The sequence below is a fragment of the Zingiber officinale genome, chromosome 2A (assembly GCF_018446385.1).
Source record: "Zingiber officinale cultivar Zhangliang chromosome 2A, Zo_v1.1, whole genome shotgun sequence".
Lineage (NCBI taxonomy): Eukaryota > Viridiplantae > Streptophyta > Magnoliopsida > Zingiberales > Zingiberaceae > Zingiber > Zingiber officinale.
In genome coordinates, this window is record NC_055988.1 from 163,846,327 (window position 1) to 163,860,572 (window position 14,246).

Genomic DNA, 14,246 nt, shown 5'->3' on the forward strand with positions numbered 1-14,246 from the left:
TAAGGGGTCTCGATTTAACTCGGACCGAATTTATATTTATAAAAATACCCTAGACCAACTTTATAAAGTCACCTTTATGATGATGATAATTTCAAATAAAAAACAATATTCTTTTCACGACTAAGGGCATTAAATATTTCTCTCTGTATTTAACCATCTCAGTCCATTGTTCTTTCAATGTTCTTAATCATTCTAATCTTACTTTGAGATTACAAAAGTTCATTTCTTTTCGTGGGCTGACACGTATTATTATTCTCGTTAAAAGGGCATTATATATATATATTCATAATTATTTTATTTTTTTTAATACCCAAAATGGTTTAAACTCAAGAGTTGCCCATTTATATATATTTGGGCATTTCGACTGTGTGTCGTTTAGGGATTATATCGGACGTTTGTAACACAAGCAGAAAAACAAAAGACATGAGCGACTGGTAACTCACAGCCTAAAACCCTTCTAAACCCTTCCTCCCTATAAAAGCTACTCCCATTTCTTCGTCGCTGAACCCCCAACGGCCGCCACAGTCCGAGTTAGGGTTTTAGGAATCTATCGCCGGCGGCCATGATCGGCCGTTTGATCCCCTTACGCCTTTTCCGCTCCTCCGGGAGCCTCCGACTTTCCCGCTATGGCGTCGCTTCTGCTGCCGCTCACCCGTCCTCCGTCTTCAGCACTCATCCCGAAGATTATCCTCTCGGTTCGAAGTTTTTTACTACCCGCTCATCGAGGTCGGGTCTTGGCCCGGGGACGCGGGAAAATCGGAGAGGCGATTTCAAGTCGAGGGGTGCTGCTGGGCAAGCGAAGAGTCTGATCGACGACGAAGCAGAGCTCAGCGATTGGGTCAGTGATCTGAAGAAGGATTCCTTTCGCTTGAGAATGAAGAGCGATGATGACGAGGAATCGGATGGGGAGATGCACAGGAGTTATAAAGGAAGGGGTAGAGGTCGAGATAGCGACGAGTTCAGTTCCAGGGGAAGACGGTCTATGATGGATAGGTCGCCTTCTAGGAATGATGGGGGTAGAGGTCGAGATAGCGATGAGTTCAGCTCCAGGGGAAGACGGCCAATGATGGACAGGCCCCCTTCTAGGAATGATAGGGGTAGAGGTCGAGATAGCAATGAGTTCAGCTCCAGGGGAAGACGGCCGATGATGGACAGGTCGCCTTCTAGGAATGATGATTTTTCTCGGGAATCTAGTAGCGGGAAGTTCCGAAGTTTTGAAGGTGGAAGAGGTGGTTCTTTGCGGTCAATGAAGGATAAGCCACTGTCAAGGATGCAGCGGGATGACGATTTTGATGATTTTTCTGGACCATCTGGTAAATTTAAGTCTCGTGCTTCCAGGAATTCACTGGTTAAGAGACGGTTTGATAGTGATTTAGAGGATGATGATGATGATGATGATGATGATGATGATGATGATGATGAATTTGGTTCTTCGTCTAGGAAAAGCAAGGGGCGGGGTGGTCAAAAGATGCCTTCTACATTTTCAAGAAAAGATAAAAGAGATAACGACTTGAGCTTTAAACAGATGCGAGGCGTGGATAGGTCGGCGGTTTCAGAATCAGATGAGGAGGTTTCAGAATCAGAGGGAGAGGAAGATGAAGAAACTGAGCATGAGGATGATGTATCTGGTTTTAGTGATGATTTTTTTGGCAACAAAGATGAAAAAGAGGGGTCTGTTAATGATCTCTTGACGAGCTTAGGTTCCACCAAGTTAGGAAATGAAGACAATGCACACTCAGCGCCAAAAAAATCAGATTCAAGCAGTGATTCTTACCTGAGTGAAACTAGGTAATTTTTGCAATTTTGCTTCCTTATCGTGTAAAGAGTTGCTGCACTAGAATGGTTTACTTGAGTTTTTGCCCTCATATTTTTTGTAAAATTCCCATAGTGGTTAGCCAAGAAGCAAGCATGCAGAGCTACTTGAATCAAGTATTCAAGTTGGATCATAGTACAAACAAATTTATGTGAACATCATTTTCATAGGAATTTAGTTTGCTGATTGAGTCAAGTTTCTTTTCACTTTTTGTATGCTTTGGAAGAAGACATTTAAATTTTAATATACGTCTCAAGAGAAAAATGAAATATATCAATCCAGATGCAGTATTTGTTGCAGTTTATGCATTCAAGTATTATTGTTTGTGGTGTGATTAGCAAGGAGTTAACGTATAAGTTGTGTGAATGCTTTGTTGGTTCTAAACTTTAACTAATACTGCATTTTTCAGATTTGATGAGTGCTCCATCTCACCTTTGACGCTTAAAGGAGTAAAAGCAGCTGGATATGAGAAGATGACACTTGTGCAAGCAGCGACCCTTCCTGTAATACTTCAAGGTTAGCCATCTTATGTCATTTCTTGCATTTGCATGCGGATGATATAAGGATCTTTCTTTTATTTGACATTGAATATTATCTAGTTTGTCAATGCCTCATGGTTAATAATTCTTGAGATTCATCATTCTGATCAAGGGTTGATTTGTTGGAGAAATTGAATTAGATAAGGTGTTAGAATGACTGTCCAATAGAGTGCTTATAATGTCTTAGCCAACTGATATCTCCCTATGGTTTGCTACACAGTTTTTTCAGGAATTGCATTATTGTTATCATTTGGATAAATCATTGTACTCTGACTTGATCTTGATTCAATATGTCAAGAATAACAAATTCCTGCAGTTGGATATGTTTAACATTTCTTTACATCTAAGGCCTGCTCCACTTGACTATTCATCTCTTTTATTGCAACGGTCTGTAGATTATCATCGTTTTAAAATTTTTTTTTTGCGATACAGTAACTCTACACCACCCCCCTGGTTTTCCTATGTCTTGTTTTTTATGCTTTACAGTACAAACTCAGGGCCCCTTCCCCCCTCCAAAGGGTTTCCTTTTATTTATATCCACTGATTTTGTCACCTTTCCATCCTTTGAAGGAAGACTGAACCCTAAGCTCTGTACCCCCCGTGGATGAAAAACTTATTAAGAAAGAATTTTTTTATTTTTTGCAAAAGGCAGTTGAAAGCAGGAGATTAAGTTTAGGGATATGAGTGCACAGGAATTATGAACTAAGAAAAGAACATCAGGTAAGGGATATGAAGAAAGTATATTGGTTTCTCATTCACTGGTTAATAAGCATAATATTTCTAACAGATCTAGAGCTTTAAGTATGTATTTCAACTAAGTTCATTAGAGTATTTAATACCAGTCTTCTACAATTTTTCTTTCCCATGGTAGGTGCACTCTATATAATCACGTCCTTGCACCTTTATTCACATGCTCAATTTGCATAGAGATTTTCTGCCATATCTGTGCAGCATATTCATATATGCCACAGATCCCAGATGGTGGTTTTTGAAACTATGATGCCGCATGCTCATAGTTGAGTGCGGTGGTATATAATGTTCGTATTTTAACGCCCTGCATTCCAAGTGACTGCACCCCCATCATCATGCTCCATGCCTATAGTTTAACATAGGCAAGCTGGGTAATCCTTAATCTAGTAGGTTGCCCCCATCCAAATAAGTAATAATTTTGGAATGGAATTGTATCCACTTCATTTCATGATTATGACTGGACAATGTCAGCATTTTGGTTTTATTTGCAGGTAAAGATGTTCTGGCAAAAGCAAAAACTGGAACTGGGAAAACTGTTGCATTTTTGGTGAATAATCCACCTTTGGAATTCTGCACTTCTCAATTTTTACACAGCATTTCCCCCATAGTTTTGCCATGTGATAATTGTGAACCAATTGGCTGCTTCAGCTTCCAGCAATTGAAGTTGTCTCAAAATTACCTCCTGTTGATCGCGATCAAAGAAGACCACCAATCAATGTTCTTGTTATTTGCCCTACTCGTGAGCTTGCAGATCAAGCTGCTGCAGAGGCTGATAAGCTTCTTAAATTTCATCCATCAATTTGTGTACAAGTGGTGATGGGCGGAACACGATTAGCACTAGAACAAAAAAAGATGCAAACTAACCCATGCCAGGTAAAATATTGGAATTCTTGGGGAAACGTGAGGGTTCTTTCAACAATGGAAGTGATTCTCGTTAAAACTCAGATATTGCATTTGCAGATTCTTGTAGCAACTCCTGGAAGGCTTCGAGATCATATTGAGAATACTCCAGGATTTGCTACTCAGCTGATGGGCGTCAAAGTTCTCATCCTTGATGAGGCTGACCGTCTCTTGGATATGGGCTTTCGAAAAGATATTGAGAAGATTGTGACTGCAGTTCCCAAACAGCGGCAAACACTTTTATTTTCTGCAACTGTTCCAGACGAGGTATGTTTGTTTTCAATGATATGAATACTTGCCATATACTGATTATGAATTTCATTAATTTGATTCAAAATGCCCAGGTCCGCCAAATATGCTACATTGCTATGAGAAGAGACCTTGAGTTTATTAATACAGTTGAAGAAGGGACTGAAGAAACACACTCACATGTACTTTTATTTGTTTGCTTATATAACTGCACAAACATCTGAATTTCCATTGAATTATTGGTGTAACTGCTTTTCAGGTTAGACAGATGCAATTGGTTGCACCGCTTGAGAAACATTTCTCGACATTGTATAGTGTTCTAACTGAACATATTTCAGAAAATGCTGACTATAAGGTAGGTGTTACTTGAGCCCTAGTGGCTATCCATTTTGTCATGTTCTGGACTCTTTGTTTTTAATGTATCATCTCAATGCAGGTTATTGTGTTTTGTACAACAGCAATGGTGACAAGGCTGGTGGCTGATCTTCTTTCTGAACTAAAACTTAATGTTAGGGAAATTCATTCTAGAAAGCCTCAGACTTACAGGACCAGGGTTTCTAAAGAGTTTAGAGAGTCAAAAGGTCTTATTCTTGTCAGTTCTGATGTTTCAGCGCGAGGAGTGGATTATCCAAATGTGACATTTGTCATACAGGTAGTCATTTTGTTATATAACTCAATTTTGCTTGATGCACCTTCATGTTTAGGAACTTCTATTAGTCAATTTTGCACTGTTCCATGGTCTTTAGTTGTTCTGATTAAGATCCAATGATCCTGAATAATGTTAGTGCAATTCCCTTTGACTCATCTGTGTAAATTATCTGCCTGCAGATACTCACCATCATGTGTGGTGCTAGTCTTTGTCTATGTCTTATCCCTCTATGCAAGACTATTTTGTTTGTGATTTTCAAATCTTTTAAATCTTTTAATTTTGTTAAGTAGAGTTTTGTCTTCGTTTGCCCCTTGCACCTTATCTTAATTGACACAACTTATCTAACGGTGGAATTTTATAGTCGATTTTGACATGTCCATACTAGATTAACCTATTTTCTCATTCATCATTTTTGGGCACTTAATTGATTCCAAATGTATTTTCATTTTTTTAAAATAATTCCACACATCTGTTCTTATATTCTAATCTCAAATTAATTGTTGTTGATTTCCTCATATTTCAATCCATAAAATTATGGCATGACATACCACGAGTCTTTATGTATGATTTATTCATCAGAATCTCATTCTTATTGAATAATAAATTCAAAATATTTAAAACTACTTGTACTGATTTGAGATTATCTTAATTATTTCTCACTTCCTTTTTTGTAATTGATTACTTTTTTTTTACTTAGGATTTTTAAAGTTTCTCTCTGCAATTATGGTTTGAGGATAATCTATTTACTCTGATTAGTTAGCACAATGCCATGTGCAGATATCATACATTGAGATTTATCTTTTTCATGGACTTAATTGTGAAGATCATGTGGAATTTAACATAGGTAGAAGGGATAATCAGGATTAAAATCCCTAATTTTTCCCACCTCTAACAATAATATTATTGGTTAGTTCATCTTGGATTGACGTAAATGATAGGGGGCTTACGATTTGTTAATGTTGCAACCTACATTTACTGGAAAATCATTTGTAACACTTCTGGTGGCTTTAACATTAGTAAATTATCATGTTGATACAAATACTAGACATTCCTTCTCCAAAATTTGCTAATTATACCTTGATTTCTAAAATTCTTTTAAATTTCTCACTAGGAATCTGGATGTACCGAACCTACACATCTTACCTATATTTATTATCTTTAAAATTTCTTTGATTCCATTCATTCTAATGTGATGAATTAATGAATGATTCCTAACATACCATTGGTCTCAGACTCTCGGTCTCTAAAACCAAGTTTTTCTTATTAATGCTTGTGAGTGTTGTACGAGCATTTTGGTATCAAAGTTGAAAATAGTAGCTAAGAGTGTACTCGGTGAGTCAAAGGACATGTACCACTAAGTAAAGAATCTTGGTGGTGGAATGAAAGGAAAAACGAATAGCTTATAAGGAATTATATATTTGTAAGAATGAGAAAAATTTAAAAAAATATACAATAGCCAAGAAAGAAGCTAAGAAAGTAGTGAGTGAAGCAAAAAATGAAACTTTTGAACGGTTATATCAAAAATTGGATACAAAAGAAGGGGAAAGAGACATTTATAGAATAGCTAAAGTGAGAGAAAGGAAAACAAGAGATCTTAACCAAATAAAATGTATTAAAGATGAATGTAATAGGGTATTAGTAAACGATGAAGAAATAAAAGAGCAGTGGAAGAGGAAGAGGTATTTTCATCAACTTTTTAATGAAGGTTTAGGTGATTAACTTAACTTAGGTAATTTAAGTAGTTCAAATGAGCATAGAAATTTTAATTTTTATCGTAGAATTCAAATTTCAGAAGTAAAACAAACTTTAAATGAGATGCACAATGGAAAAGCTGTTGGACCAGATGATATTCCGATAGAGGCATGTAAATGCTTATGGAAACAAGGTATTGAATGACTTACAAAATTATTTAACATGATATTGAAAATAAAAAAAAATGTTTGATCAATTGAGGATAAGTACTCTAGTTCCCTTATATAAGAACAAGAGAGACATATAAAACTGTGCAAACTATAGGGGTATTAAATTAATGAATCGTACTATGAAATTTTGAGAAAAAGTAATAGAAAAAAGATTAAGAAAGGAGACCATAGTGACAGAAAATCAATTTGGGTTCATATCTGGAAGGTCGACAATAAAAGCTATACATCTTCTTAGACAATTAATTGAAAAATATCGGGAGCAAAAACAAGATTTACACATGGTATTCATTGACTTAGAAAAAGCTTATGATAGAATCCCAAGAGAAATTATATGGAGAATTTTAGAAAAGAGAGGTGTTAGCGTAACATATATTGACCTAATTAAAGATATGTATGAGGATGTAACGACCAGAGTAAATACTTCATGCGGAGTAACTGAAGCATTTCCAATAAAGATAGGGTTACATCAAGGATCAACTCTAAGTCCCTATTTTTTTACACTAATTATGGACGAACTCACTGCACATATTTAAGACACAGTACCGTGGTGCATGTTGTTGTTTGCAGATGATATTATTTTGGTAGATGAGACACGTGAAGGAGTAAATGTTAAACTAGAATCTTGGAGGGAAACACTAGAAGGGAAAGGTTTTAAGCTTAGTAGATTAAAGACAGAATATATAGAATTCAAGTTTAGCAATATTAGAAGTAATGAAACAATTGTTAAGATAGGAGCGGATGAGTTGCCCGGAACTGAGAGATTTAAATATTTAGGATCATTTTTGCAAAATGATGGAGGGATTGAGAGAGATGTCTTACATAGAATACAAGCAGGATGAGTGAAATGGAGGGGAGCGTCGAGTGTTTTATGTGATTGTAAAGTACCTCTTAAACTTAAAGGTAAATTCTATAAAATCGCAGGTAGACCTGTTATGTTATATGGAGCTGAATGTTGGGCTATAACTCGAGCACATGAGCAGAAGATAAGAGTTGCAGAGATGATGATGTTAAGGTGGATGTGTGGACATACGAGGACAAAATAAGAAATGAGAACATTAGAGAGAAAGTCGGAGTTGCATCTATTGAGGAAAAACTCCGAGAGACACGTTTAAGATGGTACGGACATGTACTTAGACGACCAATAAATGCGCCAGTTAGGCAATGTGAAACTATGATAAACATACATATCAGACGAGGAAGAGGAAGATCAAAAAAGACTTGGTTAGCAATAATAAAACAAGATAAAATTTATTTAAATATAGATGATGATATAATAGGAGATAGAGCTCAATGGCGTAAAAGGATTCATACAGCCGACCTCACCTAGTGGGAAAAGGCTTTGTTGTTGTTGTTATTGTAGTAGTGTTGTACAAGCATTTTTCTTTTTAAAGAGGAGGATTGTGTTAGATTGCCAACTAACGTTAAACTAAAACAAATGTTTAATGAATAAATTCATTAAACTATTGTACTAATGCTAGGTTATTTCCCGGAAGGAATGTGTTGTAGGTCCGATTGTAACGTCTTGGTAAGGATTGCTACATCTTCAGAACTCGGGTGTAGTGTTAAATATGCAAGAGTTCGTGTTGTAGGGTGTAACGTATCGGCAAGGGCCGCTATATTTCCATGATAACTTCGGTGTAGTGTTAAATAGGCAAGAGTTCTCACACCATATGTTAGATAAGAACAAATATTATAAAAAAATTAATAGTTCAGGATTTGGAACATGGAATATAGGAAACTTCATTGTAAAACAATGTAGGTAGTAGATACGATAATTAGGAGAAGAATTGATATTTTGTGTATATAAGAGATAAAATGGGTAGGCGAGAAAACAAAGATGATAGAGAACTTAAGTTTTAAGTTATGATACATAGAAAAGAATAAAACAAGAAATAGAGGGTATTGTTGTATGTAGTTCGTCAAATGATGAAGTTATAGGAGTAATTATAAAGAAAGATAGAATTATAGCTTTCAATTTAGTAGTGGTGAAAAAAACTACGAACGTAATTAGCAAATATGCACCTCAATTAGGATTAAATGTAGATACCAAATTAAGCTTTTGGGACGTCCTAGAAGAAATATCACAAAATATTCTGCCAATGAAATAATTTTAATAGGAGTTGATTTAAAATGAGCATGTAAAGTGAAAAATGAGGAATATGAGGGTGAGAGGGTGCATGGAGTATATGCGTTTGGAACAAGAAATGAAGAAGGGAAAATTATATTGAATTTTGCAATAACATATGACCTTATACTAGAAAATACATTTTTTAAGAAAAGAGAACATTTGGTCACATTCAAAAGTGGGAATAATAGATTGCAAATTGATTTTTTTATGATTTGAAAAGGGGAGAGAAAGATTTGTAAAGATTGCAAGGTCATCCCTTGATAAAACTTAATTACCCAATATAGATTAGTAGGGTTGGATATACGTCTCAATCATAATATCATTAGAAGAAAAACATATATGACTCCTAGAATTAAGTGTTGGAATCTAAAAGATGGGAAATAAAACATATTTAAGGAGAAAGTAGAAGTACAAGCATTAAGTGAAACATACGGTGATTCTAGTACATGGGATAAGATGATATAAAATTGAAAATAGTAGCGAGGAATGTACTCGGTGAGTCAAAAGGGCATGCATCACCAAGAAAAAAAATATTGGTGGTGGAATGAAAAAGTACAGGAGAAAGGAAAAGTGAATCGTTTACAAGAACTTATTTATTTGTAAGAATGAGAAAAACTTAAAAAATATACAATAGCCAACAAAGAGGTTAAAAAAGTAGTGAATGAGGCAAATAATGAAGCTTTTGGACGGTTATATCGAAAATTGGATTTAAAAGAAGAGAAAAGATACATTTATAGAATAACTAAAGTGAGAGAGAGGAAGACAAATGATTTTATCCAAATAAAATGTATTAAAGATAAATGCAATATCACGCTAGTAAATGATAGAAAAATAAAAGAGTAGAGATATTTTTATCAATTTTTTAATAAAGATTTAGGTGGTTAACTTAACTTAAGTAATTTAAGTAGGTTAAATCAATATAGAAATTGGGTAACTACTCGAGTTCCTTTGTATAAAAAAAATAAAAATGTTCAAAATTGTACAAATTCTAGGGTATTAAACTAATGAGTCATACCATAAAATTTTAGAAAAAAGTAATAAAATATATTAAGGAAGGAGATCACGGTGACCGAAAATTAATTTGGATTTACGCTTAGAAGGTCGACAATAAAAGCTATACATCTTTTCAGACAACTAATTGAAAATTATTAGGAGCAAAAGTAAAATCTACACATAATATTCATTGATTTAAAAAAAAAACTTATGATAAGTTCCAAGAGAAATTATATAGAGAATTTTAGAAAAGAGAGGTATTAACGTAGCATATATTGAATTAATTAAAGATATGTATAATGATGTAACGGCCAGAGTGAACACTTCATGCAGATTAACTAGAAGCATTTCCAATAAAGATAGAGTTACATCAAGACTCCAATCCTTATCTTTTTCCATTAATCATAGATGAACTCACTCGCCACATTCAAGAAATAGTACTATGGTGCATGTTGTTTGCAGATGATATTGTTTTGGTAGATGAGACGCATAAATGAGTAAATGCTAAACTAGAATTTTAGCGTAAACCTTATAAGTGAAAGGTTCTAGGCTTAGTAGAGTAAAGACAAAATATATATAATTTAAGTTTAACAATATTAAACGTTGAGATAATTATTAAGATAGGAGATGATGAGTTGTGAGAGCTTTAAGTATTTAAGATCATTTTTTGCAAAACGATGGAGGGATTGAGAGGGATGTCTTATATAGAATACAAGAAGGATGGTTGAAATGGAGGAAAACATCGGATGTTTTATGTGATGGTAAAATAACTCTGATATTTAAAGGGGAAGTTATGCAAAACATCGGTTAGATCTGTTATGTTATATGACGCTAAATGTTGTACTATAACTCGAGCATATAAGCAGAAGATGAGAGTTACAAAGATGAGGGTGTTAAGGTAGATGTGTTGATATACGAAGATGGATAGAATAAGAAATAATGAGAGTATTAGAAAGAAAGTCAGAGTTGCATCTATTAATGAAAAACTTTGAGAGATACGTTTAAGATGGTACAAACATGTACTTAGACGACCAAAAATGTTCTAGTTAGGCAATGTGAAACTATGATAAATATGCACATCAAATGGGGTAGAGGAAGACAAAAAAAAACTTGACTAGCAATAATAAAATAAAATAAAATTTATTTAAGTATAAATAATAATATAGTAGGGGATAGAGTCCAATGGTGTAGAATAGTGTAGAAAGATATATATAGCTTATCCCACCTAGTGGGATAAGCTTGGTTGTTGTTGTTATTGTTGTTGCTGTTTGTCAGTGTTGTAGAAATGATCTCTCTTTCTATTGTAATAGTATGCTTATCCTTTTGTTAGTTAGCTTGAGATTATAAGATTCCTTTATGTGGTATATTTGACAATACAAGGATCAGTTATTTTATTTCAGACAACATGAATTTAGGATTTTACCAAATATCCAATGGGCGGTATGGTGGATCAAATGAATTCTTATTAGCAAGTATATTTAAGATTACCGCATATCCAAATCTGCTGCGACTACAATAGTTTTTATTTGGATATTTAAGACGACGGTCTTCACTTATTTGTGCACGTGGCAATTAGATATGCAATCATGCGAGTTCAATTTGCATAGGAAGTAGCTTGCAGATTTCTAAAGATGATAGTTTTTCCCTTCAGTCTATCCAATTCTCATTGATATCTCGTCTTGTTAAAGTTTGTCCAAATTTCATAATTTTCCATATTTAATGGTTTAAACAGATTTTTTTGTCACCAAATTAATTCTTTGCTAATCAATATCCATTCCTTATTTTGTATTGTTCATTTTTAGAATTATAATGACAAAGGGAATGTGGTCCCTTTGACATGGTCATTTTAAACTTGAATAGTCAACCATTGTTGATTACTGATCGTGAAATTTACTGATCTTTGAGCATCTCTGCTTGTGCCACAGTTGGGAATCCCTGCTGACAGAGAGCAGTATATACATAGACTAGGTAGAACGGGCAGGAAAGGCCAAGAAGGAGTAGGCATTTTGATGTTGGCACCATGGGAGGATTTCTTTTTAAGTAGCATCAAGGATTTGCCGATAACAAAGGCTGAAGCACCGACAATTGACTTGGACACAAGAAAAAAGGTATATCTTAATTATTTCATTTTATATCATTGTTGTCACTGTACAGGTTTATAATCATTTTGATGTTTCTCTGATTTATTGTCTTTATTTCATTCTTTCATGAATTCTCAGGTTAGACCCCTCTTAAATCTAAACTGTCATGTCTTAGTTTTCCCCTATCTCAGTATTTAGTTCCTGATCAGTGTCTTGCGGTTATATGTGCACATCTACATTTATATAAATCATGCTGTCCTCATTGGGTGTCATTGGTTAAATTTGGCTGAGATTTTGCTGCAGATTGGCATAATATTCCAATAATATTCTGTGTTTCTGATACACAAAAGGGAAGATTTCGTTTTAAATCTCACCAATAATTTTTTTTTTTGGTTGGCTGAAATCTATTTTTAGTGTGGGATTGATGTGCAGTACATATTTTTTCAAAGTGGACAGTAATTTTCTTGCTTCAAGTGCAATCAACTCCTGTTTACTTGTCACCTCTTCAATGTGCTAACAATCAACATAATACTTGGGTGTCTTGCTATATGATAATTATCCACACTAGACCCAGGTCAATTAGGAATTGGTGGATTCTGACCGTTAGAATGGAGCTTGTGTTGTATTTTGGTGTAACATAGCATTACTATCTTTACAAATATGCTATGTTGCATTTAGATTTTTAGTTTAATCTTTTTGGTTAACTATTTATCTTATTCCTTGATCAAACACTTAAGTGTAATTGATACAACTGGTGTTCAACTCCTTCCATTGGCCATGCAGGTGGAACGAGCACTTGCACATGTAGAGCTGAAGCACAAAGAGTCGGCATATCAAGCATGGCTTGGATACTACAACTCTAACAAAAAAATTGGCCGTGACAAATCCCAACTCGTATCTCTCGCCAACGAATTCAGCCGAAGCATGGGGCTCGACAATCCACCCTCTATAGCCAAAAATATACTCAGTAAGATGGGGCTCAACAATGTGCCTGGCTTGCGAGCTAGATAGTCCTTTATTGGTTTATTAAGAAACATCTTTTATTTACATTTTTTACACTTTCCCTCCCTACGAAAAACAGCTTGGTAATTTTTAACACTTGTCAGTAGTGTATTGTGCTCAGAATGAGTGAGATCTTGTAATTTAGCAGAGTTTATCACCACCTTTGGCATGCCTAAACTATATGCATATTTTTATATCGAATGTTATTAACTGTCTGAATAGCAAATCTTTGTCGAGCAGATTTTGGAATCATTTGTGCTACAGTGTTTTATTATCAGCCTTTGACTCTCTGTTCTTGTCAAGTATGATTTTACATTGCTAAGCTCACAAAAGGATATACACTTGAATTGCTGTGGCAACTGCTGGTCAGCTCAGATATGTCGTCGGCTGCTGCTGCTGCTGCTCATGCAGCAGCTGCAGGTGAGTCTGCAGGTTAGATTACAGCACGAGTTGGAGGTGGCCAAAAGCCTGAGGCCTCTCTGCGTGCTGGGCTTGCAAATGCAACCTTGAAAGAGATGGCTGAATGGTGGAAGAACCAAGAAAGATTAGGGTTTTGGAAGGGAGCAAATATTGTGTTATCAGATTCTATGCTTTTTATTTTTTTATTTAACCAAGTATATGATCTTCTATCCAATTAGTCTTACAAATGGACGGCTCATAGTTAGGAGATAAAGGCAACAAATGGTAAATTTAGTTTTCTAAATTATTTTCTTTACCACAATTTTCTTATGGTAAGACTGTACAAATATGAAAAATCGAGGAGCAATTTGAGATTTGCCAAAAGGAATATTCGTCCATCCACTCCAAATTTGGCAAGTGACAGAAGATTCAGGGAAAAATTTACGCATACCTTCTTTTTCTAGAAAACGATAAAATAGGACAAAAGCATTGAATGAGGACCCAGCCAGTTCGAGTTTGGCTTCATGGTAGGCCTTGACTCAGACAAAATAAATGGACCAAAATAGGAAATCTCCAATCTTGCTTTTTGGAACTTTTCATTATGGCGCACATATGATTATGATTCTGACAATGTGGCCCATGTACATTTTCATATACACCCCTCGTAGTCTCAAGTTGATTGATGGCTTGGGTATCTTGAATGATTGATGTACTTGATAAAAGTTTGAACACACGACATTCCATTCGGTATAGTAGGTTGATTTAACCTAATAATCTCACCACCACTCTTATAGAAATTATGAATTGATCATTTCCTAATT

General features: G+C 35.0%; 1 protein-coding gene across 1 annotated transcript; it reads left to right on the forward strand.

Annotated features, from left to right (window-relative positions):
- Nucleotides 1-484: 484 nt before the first annotated feature.
- LOC122042992 (DEAD-box ATP-dependent RNA helicase 31-like) lies at nt 485-13,278 on the forward strand. Its single transcript, XM_042603411.1, has 10 exons — nt 485-1,788; nt 2,223-2,329; nt 3,594-3,649; nt 3,751-3,975; nt 4,063-4,269; nt 4,347-4,433; nt 4,511-4,606; nt 4,688-4,903; nt 11,869-12,051; nt 12,808-13,278. The coding sequence occupies exons 1-10, from the start codon at nt 563-565 to the stop codon at nt 13,033-13,035; spliced, it is 2,631 nt and encodes an 876-aa protein (XP_042459345.1). The 5' UTR covers nt 485-562; the 3' UTR covers nt 13,036-13,278.
- The last annotated feature ends 968 nt before the right edge of the window (nt 13,279-14,246 follow it).